Below are 23,121 nucleotides of genomic sequence, written 5' to 3'. Positions count from 1 at the left end.
CTTCCCTAACTGAAAGAAAGAGATGCCCATAAACATACAAGAAGCCTACAGAAGTCCAAATAGATTGGACCAGAAGAGAAATTCCTCCTGTCACATAATAGTTAAAACACCAAATGCACAAAACAAAGAAAGAATATTAAAAGCAGTAAATGAAAAAGGTCAAATGACATATAAAGGCAGAATTACACCAGACTTCTCACCAGAGACTATGAAAGCCAGAAGATCCTGGACAAATGTCATACAGACCCTAAGAGAACACAAATGCCAGACCAAGTTAGTGTATCCAGCAAAATTCTCAATTAACACAGATGGAGAATTGAAGATATTCCATGAAAAAACCAAATTTACACAATATCTTTCTACAAACCAATTCCTACAAAGGATAATAGATGGAAAAATCCAACACAAGGAGAGAAACTGTATGGTGATACAGAAAGCAAGAATATAATTTCCTTGCAGTGAAACCAAAAGAGAGACAAACTAATTCCACCCTTAACAATGAAAATAACAGGAAGTGACAATCACTATTCCTTACTATCTCTCAACATCAATGGACTCCATTCCCCAATAAAAAGACATAGACTAACATACTGGATATGTAAAGAGGACCCAGCATTTTGCTGCATGTAGGAAACACACCTCAGAGACAAAGACAGACACTACCTCAGAGTAAATGGCTGGAAAACAACTTTACAACAAATGGCCTGAAGAAAGAAGCTGGAATTGCCGCTCTAATATCAAATAAAATGGACTACCAACCAAAAATCATTAAAAATATAAGGAAGGACACTTCATATTCATCAAAGGAAAAATTCATCAAGATGAACTCTCAATCCTAAATATCTATGTTGCAAATGCAAGGGCACTTAAATTCATAAAAGAAACCTTACTGAATCTCAAAGCACACATTGCAACTCACACAATAAAAGTAGGAGATTTCAACACCCCACTGTCATTAATGGACAGATCATGGAAACAGAAATTAAACAGACATAGAGAAACTTACAGAAGTTATGAAACAAATGGATTTAACACATATTTATAGAACACCTCATCCTAAATCAAAAGGATGTACCTTCTTCACAGCACCTCATGGAACCTTCTCCAAAATTGACCATATAATCGGTCACAAAACAGACCTCAACAGATATAGGAAGATAGAAATAATCACATGCATCCTATCAGATCACCACGCACTAAGACTGGTCTTCAATAACAACAATAATGACAGAAAGCCCACATATACATGGAAATTGAACAATGCTCTACTCAATGACAACTTGGTCAAAGAAGAAATATAGAAAGAAATTAAAGACTTCTTAGAATTTAATGAAAATGAAGATACAACATTCCCAAACTTATGGGACACAACGAAAGCTATACTAAGAGGAAAACTCACAGCTCTGAGTGCCTGCTAAAAGAAACAGGAGAGAGCATATGTCAGCAGCTTGACAGCAAACCTAAAAGTTCTAGAACAAAAAGAAATAAATAAACCCAAGAAGAGTAGAAGGCAGGAAATAAACAGATTCAGGACTGAAATCAACCAAGTAGAAACAAAAAGGACTATACAAAAAAATCAACAAAGCCAGGAGCTGGTTCTTTGAGAAAATCAACAAGATAGATAAACCCTTAGCCAGACTAACCAGAGGTCACAGAGAGCGTATCTAAATTAACAAAATCAGAAATGAAAAGGGAGACATAACAACAGAATCTGAAGAAATTAAAAAAACCATCAGATCCTACTAAAAAAGCCTATATTCAAAAACTGGAAAATCTGGAGAAAATGGGCAATTTTCTAGACAGTTACCAAAGTTACCAAAGTTAAATCAGGAACAAATAAACCATCTAAAAAACCCCAAAACTCCTAAAGAAATAGAAAATTATTGAAAGTCTCCCAACCAAAAGGAGGCCAGGACCAGAAGGGTTTAGTGCAGAATTCTATCAGAACTTCATAGAAGACCTCATACTAATATTGTCCAAACTATTCCACAAAATAGAAACAGATGGAGCACTAACAAATTCCTTCTATGAAGCCACAATTACTCTTATACCTAAACCACACAAAGACCCAACAAAGAAAGAGAACTTCAGACCAATTTCCCTTATGAATATTGACACAAAAATACCCAATAAGATTCTTGCAAACCGAATCCAAGAACACATCAAAACAATCATCCATCATGATCAATCATCCATCATTATCGCAGAGATGCAGGGATGGTTTAATATATGAAAATCCATCAATGTAATCCATTGTATAAATAAAGATAAGGACCACATGATCATTTCATTAGATGCTGAGAAAGCATTCGACAAAATTCAACACCCCTTCTTGATAAAAGTCCTGGAAAGATCAGAATTTCAAGGCCAATATCTAAACATAATAAAAGCAATATACAGCAAACCAGTAGCTAACATCAATCTAAATGGAGAGAAACTTGAATCAATCCCACTAAAATCAGGAACTAGACAAGGCTGCCTACTCTTGCTCTACTTATTCAATATAGTACTTGAAGTCCTAGACAGAGCAATCAGAGAGTGAAAGGAAGTCAAAGGGATACAAATTGGAAGGGAAGATATCAAAATATCACTATTTGAAGATGATATGATACCGTACTTAAGTGACCCCAAAAGTTCTTCCAGAGAACTACTTAACCTGATAAACGACTTCAGCAAAGTGGCTGAGTATAAAATTAACTCAAACAAATCAGTAGCCTTCCTCTACTCAAAGAATAAACAGTCTGAGAAAGAAATTAGGAAAATGACACCCTTCATGATAGTCCCAAATTATATAAAATATCTTGGTGTGACTTTAACCAAGCAAGTGAAAGATCTGTATGACAAGAACTTCAAGTCTCTGAAGAAAGAAAATGATGAAGATTTCAGTAGATGGAAAGATCTTCCATGCTCATGGATTGCCAGGATTAATATAGTAAAGATGGCTATTTTGTCAAAGGCAATCTACAGATTCAATGCAATCCTCATCAAAATCCCTACTCAATTATTTATAGAGATGGAAAAAGCAATTTGCAAGTTCATTTGGAATAACAAAAAACCCAGGATAAACTATCCTCAACAGTAAAAGAACTGGGGGAATCACTATCCCTGAACTCAAGCATTATTACAGAGCAATAGTCATACAAACTGTATGGTGTTGGTACAGAGACAGGCATAAAGGTCAGTGGAAAAGAATTGAAGACCCAGAAATGAACCCACACACCTATGGTCACTTGATCTTTGACAAAGGAACTAAAACCATACAATGGAAGAAAGTTAGCATTTTCAACAAATGGTGCTGGTTCCACTGGAGATCAGCATGTAGAAGAATGAAAATTGATCCATTCTTATCACCATGTACAAAGCTTAAGTCCAAGTGGGACAAGAACCTCCATGTCAAACCAGATACACTCTAACAGAAGAAAAAGTGGGGAAGATTCTGGAACACATGGCAACTGGGGAAAATTTCCTGAACAAAACACCAGTGGTCTATGCTCTAAGATCAAGAATCGACAAACGGGACCTCATAAAATTGCAAACCTTCTGTAAGGCAAAAGACACTGTCATTAGAACAAAATGACAATCAACAGATTGGGAAAAGATCTTTAGCAATCCTACATCTGGTAGAAGGCTAAGATTCAAAATATACAAAGAACTCAAGAAGTTAGACTCCAGAGAGCTAAACAACCCTTTTAAAAATGGGGTACAGAGCTATACAAAATATTCTCAGCTGAGGATTATTGAATGGACAAAAAGCACTTAAAGAAATGTTCAACATCTTTAGTCATCAGGGAAATGCAAATCAAAACAACCCTGAGATTCCATCTCACACCAGTCAGGATGGCTAAGATCAAAAACTCAGGTGACAGCAGATGCTGACGAGGATGTGGAGAAAGAGGAACACTCCTCCATTGTTGGTGGGATTGTAGACTGGTACAACCATTCTGGAAATGAGTCTGGATGTTCCTCAGAAAGTTGGACATTCCACTACCTGAGGACCCAGCTATTCCTCTCCTGGGCATATACCCAAAAGATTCTCCAACATACAACAATGCCACATGCTCTACTATTTTCATAGCAGCCTTATTTATAATAGCCAGAAGCTAGAAAGAACCCAGATGCCTTTCAACAGAGCAATGGATTAAAAAAAATGTGGTACATCTACACAATGGAGACTCAGCTATCAAAAACAATGACTTCATGAAATTCGTAGGTAAATGGAATGAACTAGAAAATATCATCCTGAGTGAGGTAACTCAATCACAGAAAAACACACTTGGTATGCACTCATTGATAAGTGGATAGTAGCCAAAAACTTGAATTACCTAAGATGCAATCCACAGACCACAGGAAGCTCAAGAAGAAGGTTGACCAAAATGTGGATGCCCCCACTCTTTCTTAGAAGGGGGACAAATATCCAGAGGAGGGGATATAAAAGAAAACTTTAGAGCTGTGACTCAAGGAATAGCCATTCAGAGCCTGACCCACATGTGGCCCATATATATATATATATATATATATATATATATATATATATATATATATATATATATATGTGTGTGTGTGTGTGTGTGTATGTATATGTATATATACATATATATACATGTATATACATGTATATATAATATACATGTAGACATATAGACATATATCTATACATATATATGTATATATGCATATACATATATACACACATATACATATATACATATAACCACCAAATATCGCCACCAAAACCAGGTAAGATTGATGAAGCTAGAAAATGCATGCTGAATGGGTCTGGATATAGACCTCTCCTGAGAGACACATCCAGAGCATGTCCATTATTGGAGTCAATGCTAGCAGCAAACCACTGAACTGAGAATAGGATCCCCTTGGAGGGAATTAGAGGAAGTATTGAAAGAGTTGAAGGAGCTTGCAACCCCATAAGAACAATGCCAACCAACCAGAGCTTCGAGGGACTAAACCACTACCAAAAGACTATACATGAACTGACCCAGGGCTCCAACAGCATATGCAGCAGAGAATAGCCTTGTTGGGGCACCAGTGGAAGGTGAAGCCCTTGGTCCTGCCAAGGTTGGACCCCCAGGGCGGGGGATTATGGGAGTGGCAGTAAGGGAGATATATGGGGGAACACCCGTATGGGGGAGGGGAGGGGCACAAAGAGGGGAGGGGATGGCAGCTTATGGACAGGAAACCAGGAAGGGGAATGACATTTGAACTGTAAATAAAAAATGTATCTAATAAAAAAATTTTAAAAGAGAAATTGAAGGGCTACCAAAACAGAGATGATTTGTGTTGAAGATACAACTCACAAAAATTTGGGTTAATTCAAAGAGCTAAGTTGTAGCCCCAGACATTCTAATTCATTTATAGAAGTCTGGGAAGTAAACACTTTAGATCTTTCTCAGGTGAGGTTACAAACCATAACTTCATACTGTTAATTTTAGAAGCTTTTAAAGGTCTTGCTTTTGAAATTGTATATATTAGCAAACCTAAGTATCCTTAAGTATTGTGGATATAATATCATCTCTTAGTATGATATCATCGAATTAAAATGAAATTAACCTTACCAAAGTAATGCATTGAGTGATGGGTAATGCCAATGTCACCCAATTAATTAGTTTGTTTTTGTGAACTTTCTGTGAAGGCCACATTCTGTTATCCAAGTTCACTCAGGATCATGGATAAACACTGGTCATCTCATGTAATGCACAACCATCTTGGATAAAACCCATGACTTTTTTGATAAAACAATTTGGTTTGATTAAGAGTGATTAATATTTGGATAAAATACTCTAGTAACTAGAGGAGCTTCAGAGAGCAGGCTGAATGCAGAAAGCATCTATTATTCCTACTCCCAAGGTATGTTTATTACAGTGTAAGGGGTGCATTGTGTTTCTCAGAACTAGACCGCAGAATAGGTATGGTTTGATACTAACCATGCCTATTGACAGAGAAAGAGATAACTACTAGATCCTTAGACTTCCATTCACAGCTGCTGCTGATTATTGTTGGAGAATTGTACTAGAGACTGTAAGTCATCAACAAAATTCCCTTACTATATAGTGACTACTCATAAGTTCTGTGACTCTAGAGAACCCTAATATACCCCCATCACCCATCATGTAATGGTTTGATTTGATTCCCTCCTTATGCTTCTCCAGTGTCAAATTCATCCATCATATTAACACTGAATTGAATTTTTTATGTCTGAATTTCACCCAACCAAAAGCACTGATGACACCTATGCACCTATAAGGAAAGCAACATATTCCAAGCTTTCTGCATGACAAGGATTCTATCTGTTGCACCAGCTTTGTCTTCTGCAGCCTGATTTTTTTTTTACCCCTTCAATATCCAGTTCTCTGAGCCTCAATTTTAATTATTAAATTAGGGATGGGAATAGAGGAAATCCAGTGGTTTCTTTTCCATCATATATCATGACACTTAATACTGGTAATTATAAGTGTGGACATGATGTCACAAGCACAAGGACTGTACAGTAACTGGGTCCTGCTCTGGGAAAGATTCACCAATTATTAGTTTAATGTTCTACTATAACTCTCACATTCTTAGTAATTTTATGTTCAACTTGAATTTGGGAGTCCCATAGGACAAGGAAGCATATAAACGAGGAGAAAAAATGCTGATTTAGTGTACTTATATGTAGGTATGGTGAAGAAGCTGCTCGAACAAGTGCAGCAACAGGGAAGAATCTCATTTAGAAGGGGACATAAAATAGACATCAGAGGTGGAGGGAGGGAGGAAACTAGGTGTGAGACAGTGTGAGCAGGGGAATGGGGATGGAGATAAGGTGTGGGGATGGGGGAGAGGGTTGGGAGATAAAGCAAAAATCAGTGGTGGGGCATCTCTGGAACTAGCAGGAGACCTGGGGTAGGGGAGACTCCCACGAGTCTGTAGGGGTGACTCTAGCTGTAGCTCTAGCAGCTAGGGATATGGAGATTGACGTGGCCATCTTTTATAGCCAAGAAGGACTTCCAGTGGAAGGAGGGTGACATCACCCACCCACAAAACCTTCAACTCAAAATTTGTCCTGCTTGCAAATTATACAAGGATAAAAGTGGGAACAGAAATTCAGGGAATGGCTAACCAATGACTGACCCAACTTGAGACCCATCCCATGGAAGAGAGCTGAACCCTGACACTCGAAATGATACTCTGCTGTGCTTGCAGACACATGTCTAGCATAACTGTCTTTTAAGAGGCTTCATTCAGCACCCAATAGAAACAGATTCAGAGACCCACCACCAAATATCAGGCAGAGCTCTGATAGTCTTGTGGAAGAGCTGGGGAGAGAAATGAGCAAGAAGAGCTACAGAGTCAACTAACCTGGGCCCATGGTGGTTCACAGAGATTGAACCACCAACCAAGGAGGGGCTGTCTCTGACTGCTGCCTGCCCTTTCCTCTAGCTGGACTGACTGGTTGAACCTCAGTGGTAGAGGATGCACTCAGGTTTGCAGAGATTTAATGACCCAGGGCAGGCAGGTACTCTTCTCTGAGGAGAAGAGGAGGGGGTAATATGGGAAAGGTTTTGTGAGGGGCAGACTGTGAGGAGAGGGGGAGGGGCATGGCAGGATTGTAAAATGAATAAATAAACTAACTAATGAAAAGAAGAGGAAGATGAAGAAAAGGAAAAGAAGAAGAAGGTGCATGAAGAGAAAGAAAGATTAGCCCTACATACATGGCCAGACACAGGAGCAGTCAAGGGGAAACCTCTGTAGTTCTGTGGTGGTCCCTGTTCTTAAGAAAAGTAATCTGATGGTTTGAATGAGAATGGCCACCATAGCTTCAAATGTTTCTTGGGAAGAAGGATTAGGATTTTTAATTCATTCATTCATGTATTCATTCATTTTTACACCCCAGATTTATTCTCCTCCTGGTCTACCCCACTCTGAAAGTTCCACATCCCACACCTCCTCCCCTCTCCCCCTGACCGAGTCTCCACATTGATGTCCGACCCCACCCACCCACCCCTCAGACCTCTAAACTTCATGGGACCTCCAGTCTCTTGAGGGTTAGGCGTGTCTTCTGTGACTGAACCCAGACCCGGGAGTTCTCTGCTGTCTATCTGTTGGAGGCCTCATCTCAGCTGGTATATGCTGCCTGGTTGGTTACCCAGTGTCTGAGAGATCTCATGGGTCCAGGTTAATTGAGACTGCTGGTCCTCCTCCAAGGTTGCCCTCCTCCTAAGCTTCCTCCAGCTTTTCCCTAATTTAACCAGAGGGGCCAGTAGCTTCTATTCATTGGTTGGGTGCACATACCTGCATCTGACTCATCTGCTTGTTGGTTCTTTTTGAGGGCAGTCATGAGAGGTCCTATTTTGTGAATGCCCCATAGTCTCAGTAATGGTACCAGTCCTTGGGGCCTCCCCTTGAGCTGGATCCCACTTTGGGCCTATCGCTGGACCTTCTTTTCCTCAGCCTCTTCTCCAGTTCTATCCTTGCATTTCTTTCAGATGGGAAGAAATATGGTTCAGAGCTTCGACTATGGGATAGCAACTCCATCCCTCACTTGATGCCCTGTCTTTCTGATGGATGTGGGTTCAGTAAGTTCCCTCTCCCCACTGTAGGGCATTTCATCTAGGGTCGCCCCTCCTCTTTGAGTTTTGAGACTCTCTCACGTCCTAGGTCTCTGGTACATTCTAAAGGGTCCTCCCAACCTCTTTCCTCCTGAGGTCACCTGTTTCCAGTCTTATTGTAGATGTGACCCAGTGGGTGAGCTTTGAGGTTTCAAAAGCCCACACTAAACCCAGAATCTCTCTGCCTGCTAGCTGTGAATCAGGATGCAAAGCTTGGCTACTTCTCCAGCACCAGGCCTGCCTGACTCTACACTTCCTAACATGATGATAATGTACTATCCCTCTGAAGATGTAATCAAGCCCCTAATTAAATGGTTTCTTCTGTAAGTTGCCGTGGTCAAAGCACCTCTTAACAGCAATAAAACAGTAACTAAGACAATATAAAAATTCCAGACTCAATCACATCGTCATTCTTTTCTATGAAGGTTTTGCCAAATGATACAAGAATCCACTATTTTGTCTTTTGAGTCCTCTGTTCTAAGTAGGGAGCTCTTTTGCAGAATGAATATTGAATATTATATAATTAGGGCTAGGTGACATATAATAACTCAGTTGGTAAGATGCTTGCCTTGTATATACAAAAATCTGGGTTTCATCCATAGCCCCAAGTAAAGATTACACTGTGACAAAAAAAAAAAAAAAAAAGTAACGTTATGAGATGAAGACAGGTTCCCTTGGAGAAAGTTTCAAAGACAGCCTAGGATATAGCATAGGATTAGTCCTCTCTCAAAAACAAAAATAAATGGATTGGGGAAATATCTTGGCAGTGAAGCACAAGTATGAGAACCAGAACCTCCCACAATGCTGGGTTGATTTGAAGGTCATCTGTAATCCAAGTACTACTCAGAAACTAGAGGCAAGTGATTTCCACCATTCAGTACCTAGCTAAACTAGCTGACTCTGTGGGTTCTGGCCTCATCTGACAATTCTTCCTTCCATAAGGTGGAAAATGATCAAGAAAAACATCTCACAAATGAACATCTTTATAAACTATTCAGAAGAAAGGGTCTGTGCATTGGAGTTGTTCCCAGCTTCCATGCAATTCATTCTCATTCAATATACCAAGACACAGCCACGCCCACATCTGTGAGCCTTCTCTCCCATCGTCCCTTTTTCCTGGCCAGCCACCTGTTTCCAGTCACTTTCATGTGAATTTAAACTGTCTTGAGTCCACTGGGGAGCAGATTCCTTTCACTTGATTAAATTTAATATTTTCGTGTTTACTTCCTGGCTTTTTGTTTAGTGTTTAAATGCAGGTGTTGACAACATGGGTTTCTTCCTCTGTAGTTTCTTTTCTTCCCTGGTGAATTTCTTGAAACAGTTGGTGGCACATGTGTAAACAAAATCAAAATATTTGTTTAAATTTTTCTGGGATTTTAGCTCTACTTACTGGACATGTTTACTTTCAAATTGACTGTGAATGTTGTAATCAAGATTACATTGCCTGGGAAATGTAAAATAATTGAAATAAGGATTATTAAGGAACATCACCTATTAAGGTATATTGGTGTAATCGTTGAAATAATAATTAGGCTAGGGATTAAAGTTGAAAGGGACATGGAACATTACTAATATAGGCAGCACATTTTATTAATGCTATGAATTAGATAGTAAATTGACACCAAGAGAATACACTATGTCCTCTGAGACTTTGCTGAAGCAAGCACATATCTAAGGCCAGTTTGTAAGTGACAAATGATTTAGGAACAGATTATCTAGTGCATTTTCCAATTGCTCCTAAACAATGCTTCTCATCATGACTGGTTGGTAAAAGCTTAATGATCAAAATCTTTCTTTAAAAAAGTGACTGGGTAGAGGATGTGGACAAGGATAGAGGATATGTACTGGAGGGGAGTGGACATCAGGTCAGTTTTCATGGTCACTAACTGAATTCTACATGCCAGTTAACTTTATGTGTCATGCACAGCAGAAAGTCCCGCAGAATGAAAGGGGCATGTTTTTCTGTCCGTGAGATATGCAGATAGGTATTACAGGAGCCACAGGGTCCTGTGCAAATGACACCTGGGAATAATGTTATAAGGGAAAATAATAATTCAGTAAGATTGTACAGTGGTGACAAAAGATGGGCTGCCAGGAGGAGGTCAGAGGTCTGGACAACATCCTATGTATTTCAGTTTTTACATGAAAACTCAAGGGAAGGCTTGGATAGTTAGCAAACAGCCAAACTTGACAGCTAATCAGAAAAGAATACGGCAAATACATAGGCGAATGCTAGCAGCAAACCACTGAATTGAGAACGGGACCCCCGTTGAAGGAATCAGAGAAAGGACTGAAAGAACTTGAAGGGGCTTGAGACCCCCATATGAACAGCAATGCCAACCAACCAGAGCTTCCAGGGACTAAGCTACTACCCAAAGACTACATGGACTGACCCTGGGCTCCAACCTCATAGGTAGCAATGAATAGCCTAGTAAGGGCACCAGTGGAAGGGGAAACCCTTGGTCCTGCCAAGACTGGATGAACCACCAGTGAACAGGATTGTTGGGGGGAGAGTGGTAATGGGGGAGGATGGGGAGGGGAGCACCCATATAGAAGGGGAGGGGGAGGGGCTAGGGGGATGTTGGCCTGGAAACCAGGAAAGGAAATAACAATTGATATGTAAATAAGAAATACCCAAGTTAATAAAGATGGAGGGAAAAGAAAGAAAATGTCTGTGTGGAAGAGGACAAAAATTATGGAAAGAAAACATGAAGACCTTTCTTTACGTTTTCCTCAAAGGCATTCACCCAACCTTAAGTGTAGTGGGCATTATCAGGATCAACTATGAATCACACACACATACACACACACACACACACACACACACACACACACACACACACACTCACTCACAGATGCAGGCATGCACACACACTACTACATACTATCATATGAATGTATCATTTTAAACCTTTTCATCTAAAGATGTAGATGAGAACATCTGTTTGTCAATGGTAGAAAATATCCACATCTACCTTGAAGTATGACTCTAGGTCTGCAAGGCCAATGCTCTGTAAGGCCACACAGCTGTTCAGCACAAGGTCTCTGTCCTAGGGGCCATAGACCAAGTGCAAAGCTCAAAACAACTTTGGCTGTTCCTTCGTTACCCTTGAGGACTTTGGCAGCAGTGCACAGGGTAAGCTAAGAAGGTTCAAGAAGCATCTGTAACTATGTCAAGGAATGTATAGAAACAAAAAAACAGCCAAGCACTTGATTAGCCCTGGTAGGCTCTGACCATGGGATTGCATATCCTTGTGACTGAATATTTGTGCTTTTTATTAATCAAAAGCACCTGAGTGGAGGAAGCACAGAAGCCATTTCTTAATTGAAAACAATTTAGGAGTCTAAATCCTGGAGGTGTTCCACCCTGACCCTCCCTAAGAAAATATGTGCAGCTTTTCCCAGCATATGGGATAAAGATTAGATACATGATAACATTATGCTGAGCTAACTATCAAGTATGCTGGGCAGGCAGGGCGCAACTCACCCCTCATTCTGGATGACACAAACGTAAAGTCTGGAACCAATTAGTTAAAAAAAGAGACCGATAATTTGAGCATAGAAATCTTACTGTAGGATAACTGAGTTCTTGAAGAATATGCTCAAAAGATACAACACAATTGTATCTATCTACTGAGTTTCCTTATTAAGCCTATATCCCTTCAGAGCACACCAGGAGTCACAGTCTATGCTAGCTAGCTTCTATGGGCACAAAGACAAATAACACCCAGTTCTTGCTTTAAGGGACTTCTTAACTAAAGGCAGACGCAAAATGGATTTAAAAAATAGGACATTTAATGGAAGATTAATTGATGTTGCAGTACAAAATGGGGGAGGGGTCATATACTAGCCAAAGATGATTGGTTTCCAGTGTCTTGTGAATTCTGTAGCATTTTTTTTACCTTGAATACATGGTGTTGTCTCTAATGACTACCTTAACCACTCAGTGGGGTTCTGCGTACAATACTGATGAGCAGATCAATGCTCCGATTTCACACATTGCTAATTTCTCTGGAAAGTCAACCAGGCCAGTTAATCCTGAAGACTTTCTTAGCCACTGCACCCCCTCCCGCAAATTGAGAACAGCATGTATTAGACACTAATGTAAAATCATGCTTAAAATAAAACAGAAAAGAAAGCAACCTCTTCATATATTATGAACTGCAAATCTCAGTCTCACTGTCAAGGAGGCCTTAACCCTTGTATTATAATTTAATTGCCTAGGTAATCATATATGCATATTTTAATGCTTTTATCCATTGCTTTGCACACAGAGCAAGTAAATGGAATGATAAAAGGAAATAATCCTGGTAATAAAAAGCCTATCAGTCACCATATAAACATGACTGAAGATGAAAACTCCCTGAGGAGAAAGTGCTATATTAACATTTTTCACAAATATACTAAGAAGAATATGAATAACATTGATGTAGAGGAATCAAACACAATACACCACATGTGTATGCCTAATATTGTTTTCCTGTGAATGCCTGAAGACATATTACATATGCCATTTGAAATGTATCAAATGTATTGGATTCCAACTTAGTGACATATTGAATTTTTATTGGAGTCACTAATTTGAATATGGGTGAGGGAAGATTCACATGCTGCTGTATTATCAAAAGTCCCAATCCTATCTCATGAAAGCTGCAATCCAGGACCTCTCTCTGCCACCTGTACCCAGCCCAATCGTTCGCAGGAATCCCCTCACCACAGCACAGCTTGTTAGTCTCCCACCTCAGCAATTATCCTTTGCTTTTGTAACCTTTCAAGACTCTTATTTCAGCTTTCTCAGACAAGTGAGTTTATCTCAGGAGCATCCCCTCTCCTTCCGGGTGGAAGAAAACCACTATAAAACAGGGTTTCCCTGGGATTAGCAAGGACCCAATGCCCATGGAAACAAAGGAAGAAACAGTGTGCAGAAGGATCACCTAGAAATTCCCTACGTACTCTGAGATGTAAGATGTACATCTTTTTTTCCTCTCAACCAGGAAGCCGATATCTGTTACCAAGAAGGGTCTAGTCTTTCAGAGGAGGTAACCAATTATATCAATACCCTTGGAAGCTGTATAGTGAATATTTAATTCCTAAAGAGAGACCTAGACAGTGGGTCATGTCACTGTACACCTCTTCAGAAGACCGTTTGGACACACAAAGTAGGCCTTTATATCTCATTTCCTGTTTATATCTAGAATTGGCCATACTTTATTGTACCATAGTGGTTTTCCAGGCTTAACAAGTAGAAGATACAAAATGGTGGTTTATTTTCTTGATTTCTTCATTTAAGAAAAGATTCATTCATAACCATGAGGTATTTTTGTATTTAAGAGTGAAAATTAGGATATTATTCTCCCTTTCTTCCACTCATTCACTCAGGAATTCTGATTCCTGGACCACAAGCAAAACTGAGTGATGAAGAGTGTACCCCAGAGCTAAGCCAAGTCAGACCCCAGTATGTTGCTTTGCCCTCAGGTTAAGCAGCACATGCTACCAAATCCATGGTATTGTGAATGTATGGATGAATGTGACAGTAAGATTAACCCCCACCACATTTTCTCTGTTACCATTCTTTTCATTTAATTTCCTTTAGTTTTTAATACCCTGGTTTAAATAGGGATGTGCTTAGATTTATCACAGGTGACAGTATGATTGATTTCCCCAAGATGTTTGCACCTCTTTTATCAGGAAGAAAAGAACAGTTCAGAATTACATTGAGACACACCCTGCTTCCTTACTCCCGACATTTAATTACTCAATAATACCCTTAAAGAACAACTCTGTACCACAGGATAGCTTAAGAGGAGGTAAGAGGGGCTGGAGAGATGGCTCAGTGGTTAAGAGCCCCCGACTGCTCTTCCAGAGGTCATGAGTTCAATTCCCAGCAACCACATGGTGGCTCACAACCATCTGTAAAGAGATCTGATGCCCTCTTCTGGTGTGTCTGAAGACAGCTACAGTGTACTTACATATAATAAATAAATAAATCTTTAAAAAAAATGATGTTGCTCAGAATGTTTAAAAAAAAAAGAGGAGGTAAGAGAGCCTTAACTAGGGGAAAATTAAACCTCCTCCCTCCCTCCCTCCCTCCCATTTCCTCTTTCCTGTTCCCCCTCCCTCCCCAACTCTGTGTATGTGTGTGTGTGTGTGTGTGTGCATGCGCGCACGCGTGCGTGCATGTGTGTGTGTGTGCTCATGTGTCTCTGAAGGAGAGAGAGAGACTTAAAATTTTTAACTTAGAATCCCAAAACAGTTTGGATTTGTCATTCTCCTATTTCCAATAAACACAGGCAAGTATTTTCAGAAAATGAGACCCACTCTCTCCTTCCTTGCTTTGAAATAACATTTTCAAGCCAGCAACATGACAGAAACCAATGTTTCTGAGTACAGAAACTTGCCTGCAAGTACAAGCAATATCTTCTCCCATTTGTTGAAGAATTCTATGAGGGTGGCCCAGCTGTAAGCTGTTTTACTTTTTTTAAAAAAAAAGTCTTATCAGTTTCTCTGATTAAAGTTTATGCCTATGTTTGAGTGACTCATGCTCTCCTTCTGTGCTTTTCTTCTGTGAGTCATTTGGAGGGGTTTCTGCTGAGTCGGAGCATTGCATGCCGAGGGACAGGTATTAGGCTGTGAGTACATGTATTTGAAAATGACCAGATGAGCATGTAAGAGCTATTTGCTCTTTTACATTGCCCTAAGACTGACCAATTTTTATGATAGCTTCAATTTTTAAAAAGGAAAAAAGCACAGACTTTATTATTTCAAGTATCAACCTCAGCTTTTAAAAATTTCAAAGAACAAAAGGATATAGTAGCAAGTATAGATAGGGAAATAGGATGATTAAGAAAATAAAAGTTACAAAAGTAAGAGTAAAGGATCCAGGCTAAATCCCATACAGCTCATGATAGGTTACTGTTGTCTGGTCTATGAATCACTTTTAAAAGTCCATGTAGGAAACTTGAAGAAAAAAGAATTGGGGTCAAAAATCATTTACTATTTAAGAAGTTATATGCCTGTGATAAATCTAACCACAGGACTATTTAATAATAATTTATTAGTGTTAATAAGATTTATTTTTGTCTTAAATATAAGATACTTCTTTTTTATATTCAAGTCTTAGGTATACAATAGAATGTCCATTTGACATCTGAGGTGTATGGAGGTGTCAACCATGGGACAGAGTCAATCAGAGGTGGGATGTAACACAGGAGCTGACTTAAGACAAGACACTCTTTTATACTGTGGAGAAGGAATGCTTTCTAATGTTCTGTATTAAATGCTAGAAGTGTAGTTGAAGACTGCTGGGATTGAAAATTAGCAGGTCTATGTGGTCATATCTTAATCTCATCATCAATAACATTGGAGTCAGAGCATTCTTTGTGGTGGAGAGTGACCTGCCCAACATAGGGTGTCTAGAGGCATTCCTGAACTCTACCCACTGGATACCAGGACTCTGTCCCCACTGCAACAACGAATGCTAACCCAAGATAGTGAGAAGCACTCTGGTGGGAAGCCAACCTCTCTTGAGAGCCAGAGGGCTCAGGGGACTAGGTTTGTTACATAGCTGAGTCTTCCTGTGTGTGCTGGTACCCAACCTCCACTCAACTGCTCTCCCCAACTCCGAGAGATACCTGCGACTCAGGTCAAGAGGGCTCTAGCTGGTTTTTTCTTCATGTTATTCCTATAATTGAAGACTTCACTGAAAGTTTGACACTGTAACAATTTGATATGAACACATTGTTACATGTCTTCACAGTGTAAGGACAGATTAATAATGAATTCTCACTGTGAGCTATTTTCCTTCTCAGTCTCTGATATCAGGTGTGGTCTCAGTTTTTTTCCTTTTTCTCTTCTTTAGGTCACTATTTTTCTCTTCTCAGTGATACATTTACCTCCCAATGTTCTTTTTTATGATACATATATGATTACCATTTTAGTTCTATTCCATTTTTCTCACTTCCAAGTTGATTTTCAACAATGTATACAATGTATACAATATATACATCTACATAGGTGAAAGATAGGAATGGATAAACAGATATGTATATCATGCAAGTCCTTTTCTTATATACATATAAGTTCTGTTGAAACAAAAATGCAATCTTTATTTTCATTGCTACTGATATAACCACAATCTTTTCTCAATGACTTAAGTATCCATTCCTGGCTATCTTTCTTTATCTTCTACCAAGCAGAGGAACTCTAGGGTCCCACGTTGATTCTGACTATGTAAAGTGTCCGTAATTTGACCACTCCCATCAAAGCCAGGATCTAAAACATCAGTTAAATTATTGCCCAGTTTTCTTCTTAATTATAAGATCCAAGCATCCTTTCCTTCTGTGGGACGGCAACTCTAGGCAAGGGAAACAATTGATATTTGACCTAATGCTGAATCAAGGGGGCAGAACAATACAGAAAGAGACTAAGAGGGAAAACTGACACAGAGACATTCTCTTTGGACCACTGGCACTTGCACCTGGTTTGTCTACAGTCAAATATTCGGGGCAAGTCGTGGACGCCAAAGTTAGAAGAAGTAGAACAGAGTGTGATGAGGAACATTGTCTGAACCTGAAGAGAATGTGATTAATCACTCTTCAAATTTTACCTTTAAGGTGATTTTATTGAGCAATGCGAAGCCCTTCCCTTTCATAATTACACAGTTATTTATGGAATTGCATCACCAACTCTATAGTACACCCAGCATATCCCAGGAGTTTCTCATTCTAGTTTAACAAATTCAAACACCGAGGCATTATTGGCAGACTCAGCACCATGCATGACTAACTCAACTAAAACATTAAAGGGGTTGGATCACAGTAGACTATGCCTATGATAAGCCAGATCATGACACATTTTTTGGCTGAGATTGGGGCACCACGGAGGTTTCATTGCATTTTAGACATGACTTCGTTAGCAATGTTGCAGGACCTGACTGGAAAAACTTTCAGTGTTCAAAATAAAACAGTTTATCTACCACAAAGACATAATTAGGCCAAGGTATGTAGGAGTCCATACACCTTTCCAAGTGCATTCAGAGCCAAGCTTGAGTCTAATGGTTATTTTATCTTTTCATCAGAAGATTAAGATTATTTTACGAGTGTTCTGTGACTTTGAAGTTCAAGGGTTGTTTCCCTTTTGAGAAATTAAGAGGGAAACCAAATTGTACTGGTGAAAATATCACAAGTAAGCTTTTTCTCGAAAGAATTCACAGATCAACTAAGATATTCATACATACACACACAACATACAACACACACATGCACATGTACATGCACACACGCAGGCACACACAGACACACAATCCAAACATGTACATATACATGTCTATATATGCATAATTTATACTTATATATTGTTACACATATGATAGATGAACCTTGATATTCTCATAGATATACCATAGCATAGTTCGAGTGGATGTACATTTGAAGAAATTACACTAAACTACATTCTGTGTGGCAAATAACATCTATATAATTCACCCATAGTAGTCTGCTCTGGAAGCAAGAACTCATATGTTAATGGACAGCACAGCAACAGAGATTACCCTGAACCACCTAGAAATATCGGAAGTTATATCCACAAAGATATAACTCACTATGACTTTCCAAACAAGGATAAAACCAGAAACATGCCAAGTTGACCTACACAGTGAATTATAGATCCCTGGGAAAGATGGACGCAACAAAGGTGGTCTTCTCCAGGGAAGAGTACAACAGTTAATTTGTCCAATGACAAACACCCCTGAGAACATACATACAAGTAAAATTATATGGACTGAATACATTATATTGAAGGAATTATCCCTGTGTATACACATATGAATACAATAACAATAAGTGAAAAAAGAGGCCATGCATTTGAAGGACAGTGAGGAGGGGGTGTACAGGAGGTATGAAAAAGAGAGCAAAGAGAAGTTGCTAATGCAATTAAATTATAATCTCAAAAATTTTTTTAAAGTATATTTTGAGCAGGGTGTTGCCATTCTGTCTCTGCTTCCCCACCTGTGGCATGCAGTCCCCAGGCAAGAAGAGAGGGGAACAATCCTACTCCAGTTCATCTCAGAATGAGATTTATAGGTTTGGACATGTTTTGATTCCACTCTTGCTCCAGGCTTGTTCTCCATGGGACCACGGCTCTCAAGCCCCACAGAGAGTGCCTATAGAAAACACAAATACTGAAGCATTTTGTTTGCCCCTCAACCATCACTATGGACTCCCTAAAGCTCTTTCTAAAAATATTTTCTCATACTTCTTCTAATGCACATCAGGGGAAGCCCAAAAGGATGCTGTCATGGTTATATATACAGAATTTTCTTAATGAAAATAATAAATAAATTGGCTGTACTCTCTAAAGCTATGCTAATATCCTGAATATTTTGACAATTCATTGTTTCCTCAAAGGAAGATTTTTGGCTATGTTGTAAATGATTGCATCACGTTTTCTCCAGTTTCAGGATTACTCCTTCAGTCCATTTTCCTCAGGTTGTCAAATACCTGTCAAAAGTACAAAAGAAACAAGTTAGTGCCACTCTGCTGATTAAACACTGAGTTGTACTCAGCCTGGCAGTCATAGTTTCTGTTATAGTGACTAATTCTGAGAGCCAAGTACTTACCTATAACTACATCATACATAGATCATATAGAGGGGGCTGTTTTATATTTCTAGTAACTGGAAACACCTATGAGACAGCTTCCTTAACTGACTGATTTAAAGTAGAAAGACCAACCCTATGACTGGATCTTCAGAGGTGGGAAGATCCACCTTTAATTGCGGCCACATCTTTTGCTGGCAGCCCATATAAGGACATAGAAGATGGATGCACTTGCTGCTTACATGGTTGCCCTCACTCTCACTGGTGAGTTTATACCTTCATGGGTATTAGATCCACTTCATTCAGATTTTGGCATATATTAAAGACCAGCTCAGATACCCTTTGGGGACAGAGCAACTACTCGATTCTTTGAACAATAGAAACAGCCATTGTTCGAATAATTGAACCATAACCTCTAAAACACTGTGTGTAATATATATATATATATATATATATATATATATGAAGAAATATAGACAGAAAGAAAAATAGGATAACTATATCATCTACTAGTTCTGTTTCTGCAGAAAATCTAGACTAATACAGAAACCTAGCAGAAGAAAGTAATTCACTGTGAAAGCACTTTAGGATATGCTATCTCTGGATACCATAGAACTCAGTCTACTTGATTTGTCCCACATCCAAGAGACAAAGTTCAGTGCAATACATTCTTACCCCCAGATAAATTCATCCATGACTCTGAAACCAAATAGTTGCAGCACCTGGACTCGTTACTCACAGTAGAAACTGGCACCAAGAAGTGGGGTTGTTGCTGTGAAAACTTGAACTCATGGTTGGCTCAAAGGCCCCTAAAAGTGACCCCAGGAGGAATGTGAAAGAGTTCAGGGCTTTAAGTCACAGAAGCCAACTGGGATGTGAGCAGAGTTTATTGGGTAACTCCAGAGGGAATGGGGAAGACAAGAATAGTGCAAATGAACAGAGAAAAGACTGTGCTCATTAACTCTTACTTGAGGAAAGAATTCTATTCGGAATTAAACTGAAGACCATTTGTAATATTCTAGCACAGAATCAGACTGTTTTCTGCTTATGTTTTGAAATTTAAGTATATTAGAGGCTGAGCCTAGAAGTAGTGAACTGAGGAAACTAAAACAAAATATGGTGGCATGATTGATACAAACTCCTTTTAATCATGATTACAATGAGAATTCAGAGCAAAAGAAGAGTAGAAAGATGGGTGCAGTTTATTATGGAAAGAAGCACATGTGAGTGTGAAGCTCTTTCTGTCTGAGGGGGTATGTCCATGGCTACAGTCTTCATCCACTGGCCTGACATCCCATCTTCTCTAACTTTTCAATGAGGATTCAATGCTAATAGTTCTTAAAGGAATGTCCAGGTTCTAAAGAACAGTTTGAAGACATGGACAAAAGCAAAAGGGAAGGAGGATGGGACAGGGGACTTGAGGAGGAGAGACAGGGAAGGGGGACAACATTTGAAATGTAAATAAATAAAATAACCAAGTAATAATAAAAATTATAAAAGAACAGATTGGAACTACTGAGATGTCCATCTTCCTGGAATCAGAAGTTATTGTGTTCTTTTTCCAGCCATGACTATCGTTGATTCCAAAACTCATTCATGCAAGTCAATCAATAAATGTAATTTTATCATGTATATTATGTAGAATGTGCTTTATTATATATAACAAATGTCCTATGTTTCTCCTCTCTGCCTTATATGTCAAATTCTACCCATTTTTTCCATTTCAGTTTACTTTCTACAAGGATATTTATCTCACATTATATCTTATTTGATTTCAGGTTTTGTATAATTTAATCTTCAACATGAAATGCTTTCCAGTATGTTAGAATAGCAAAAACAGAGATTATCAGTTACACCCTAATATCTAATCAATAATCAATAAAAGTTTGCTATTAAAAGAAGTGCTACAAGTATATGCATTTCTATGACTTTTGCACTTATATAAAATAGATATTTCATTTATTTTTAAAAATAAATAATGTTAATGGAAGAATCTAATAGAAAAAACATTTCCCAGTACTGTAAAATCTTACCATGCTGCAGATTTTCTAGTGCCAGTCCTGGCAAGAAGACACTTCCAGTGTTTTTCCAGTGACTGCAATTAGATGTCCTATGTAAAAGCATCCTAAGATGCTCATGTTCTACTTGGTTATCTGCCAAACACAACCAAAAACAGAGTCTCTGCCACACCTGCCTTCTCTGGTTTCTAGAATGTGATTCATATCTTTTGATATTCTAAAGATAAGTTGTAAATGAAAATTTGAGGGATACATTGAGGGACCTTAAGGATGTTTGTTCTCAAGCATCTCTAGTCAGTACTTCCATTCAGACAATCTATGAATCCAAATAGCCAGTAATTCTTGTAGCAGAATTTTTATAGTGTTATAAACCTTAGTATCGATATCAAAGATTAATGTTTGTTCATTTATATTGTGTCCTCTATTTGTGTCACTGAATATCTGCTTATGCATTTTATACTTATGCATTTTAAAATGAATAAGAATATATTGTATTGTGTTCATTGGCGCATCTCTTCTTGAACATTGCGCTTACAATAATATTGCCCAATCTAACCCTAGGAGTAAAGCTCAACTGTCATATTGTTGGGTGGAGATTTACTTGTATGATATTTTGAATAAGCGACTAGAACTTAACCCATCTTCATGGGCATTCTTATTGCTTATTTTTACTTTTATTTTATCTTGTATACATGAACGGTGTTCACATTTCTTTCATTACCCTCAAAATTAACAGATGGTCAACTTAATATATTGGAAATCAAGTAGAAATTTGTGAATAAAATATGTTGGTGATGGTCTGACAACAGACAAGAATAAACATGGATATTAACTCTGCTGTGATTCTCAAATGACAGCTTTAAAGTTTTCTTCCAGAAAGATGTCAAAGTTTCAAGGTACAGGTGATCTTAACTCCAGCCCACTAATTTCTACTTTTCTGAGTTTGTGAGAAGGAAACTGTAAACAAGCTGGACAGAAGTCCTGCTCCTAACAAGGCTCAGAGAGTAAAACAAAGATTATCGTTCTGCGTGAACTACAAGAAGATACACAGGGCGGTATGGTGCATCTCTTAAAGCAGAAGAACTAAGAGATAGGATCCTCAGAAAAAGACAGTAAAAGTGCTTCCGCATTTGAACAAATGAAGTTTGGCAAAAACATCTGAAGAAAGGGAATAAGAACTCCAACACAACAGAAAAGAGATGAATGACATTGACTAACAAGATTTCATGAACCCAGACAGGAAATTATTATTTTTTAAAATGGATTGTAAATTAAGGTTATAGGAGTGAATTTTGAGCCAACGAATGCCATGATCTTCTCAAACTCTTTTAGTGATAATGTGGAAAACCAAAGCACACAAGCATAGGGTATGTATAGGTATGGAAACTCAGTAGATAATGGCACTTTCCAGGAGAGCTTTGCAACTTCAGCTCAGTTCAATTGATAGAAAACATGTAAAGGTAGAAAGAGAAGATGGTGTCCACAAGATTATCCTCTCGCCAACACTTGTACACGGTGGTATGAGTGCCCCCACCATGTGCATGTTCTACACATACAATATTTAAAAATTGAGAACTTTAAAAACAAATTAATGTCAAAGGAACAGTGTTCTTTTTTTAGTTAAAATTATTTCATAGAATTATCTTTCCTGTTCATTTTTAAATTTTTTGATATATTTCTTTACTTACATTTCAAAGGTTATTTCCCTTACTGGTTTCCTGTCCATAAACCCCCATTCCCTCCCCCTCCCCCTCCCCTTCCTCATATGGTTATTCCCCCTATACATCCCCCTTATTGTCCCCCCCATATTCCCCTGCACTGAGGGTCCAACCTTGGCAGGACCAAGGGCTTCCCCTTCCCCTGATGATTGATATTCTCTGCTACATATGCAGTTGGAGCCCTGGGTCAG

At 38.7% G+C, this 23,121-nt stretch overlaps 1 protein-coding gene across 2 annotated transcripts in view; it reads right to left on the bottom strand.

Moving 5' to 3' along the window:
- Positions 1-17,199: 17,199 nt before the first annotated feature.
- Positions 17,200-23,121, bottom strand: part of Nyap2 (neuronal tyrosine-phosphorylated phosphoinositide-3-kinase adaptor 2) — a 278,358-nt gene continuing 272,436 nt past the window's right edge. For both annotated transcript variants that reach the window (XM_063266530.1, XM_063266529.1), the window contains exon 7: positions 17,200-19,096. In XM_063266530.1, coding sequence (XP_063122600.1) covers positions 19,067-19,096 — 30 coding nt within the window. In that variant the 3' untranslated portion in view covers positions 17,200-19,066. The remainder of the gene's footprint in view (positions 19,097-23,121) is intronic.

This window comes from Rattus norvegicus, chromosome 9, assembly GCF_036323735.1.
Source record: "Rattus norvegicus strain BN/NHsdMcwi chromosome 9, GRCr8, whole genome shotgun sequence".
Lineage (NCBI taxonomy): Eukaryota > Metazoa > Chordata > Mammalia > Rodentia > Muridae > Rattus > Rattus norvegicus.
This window is presented reverse-complemented; position numbering and strand designations above follow the sequence as displayed.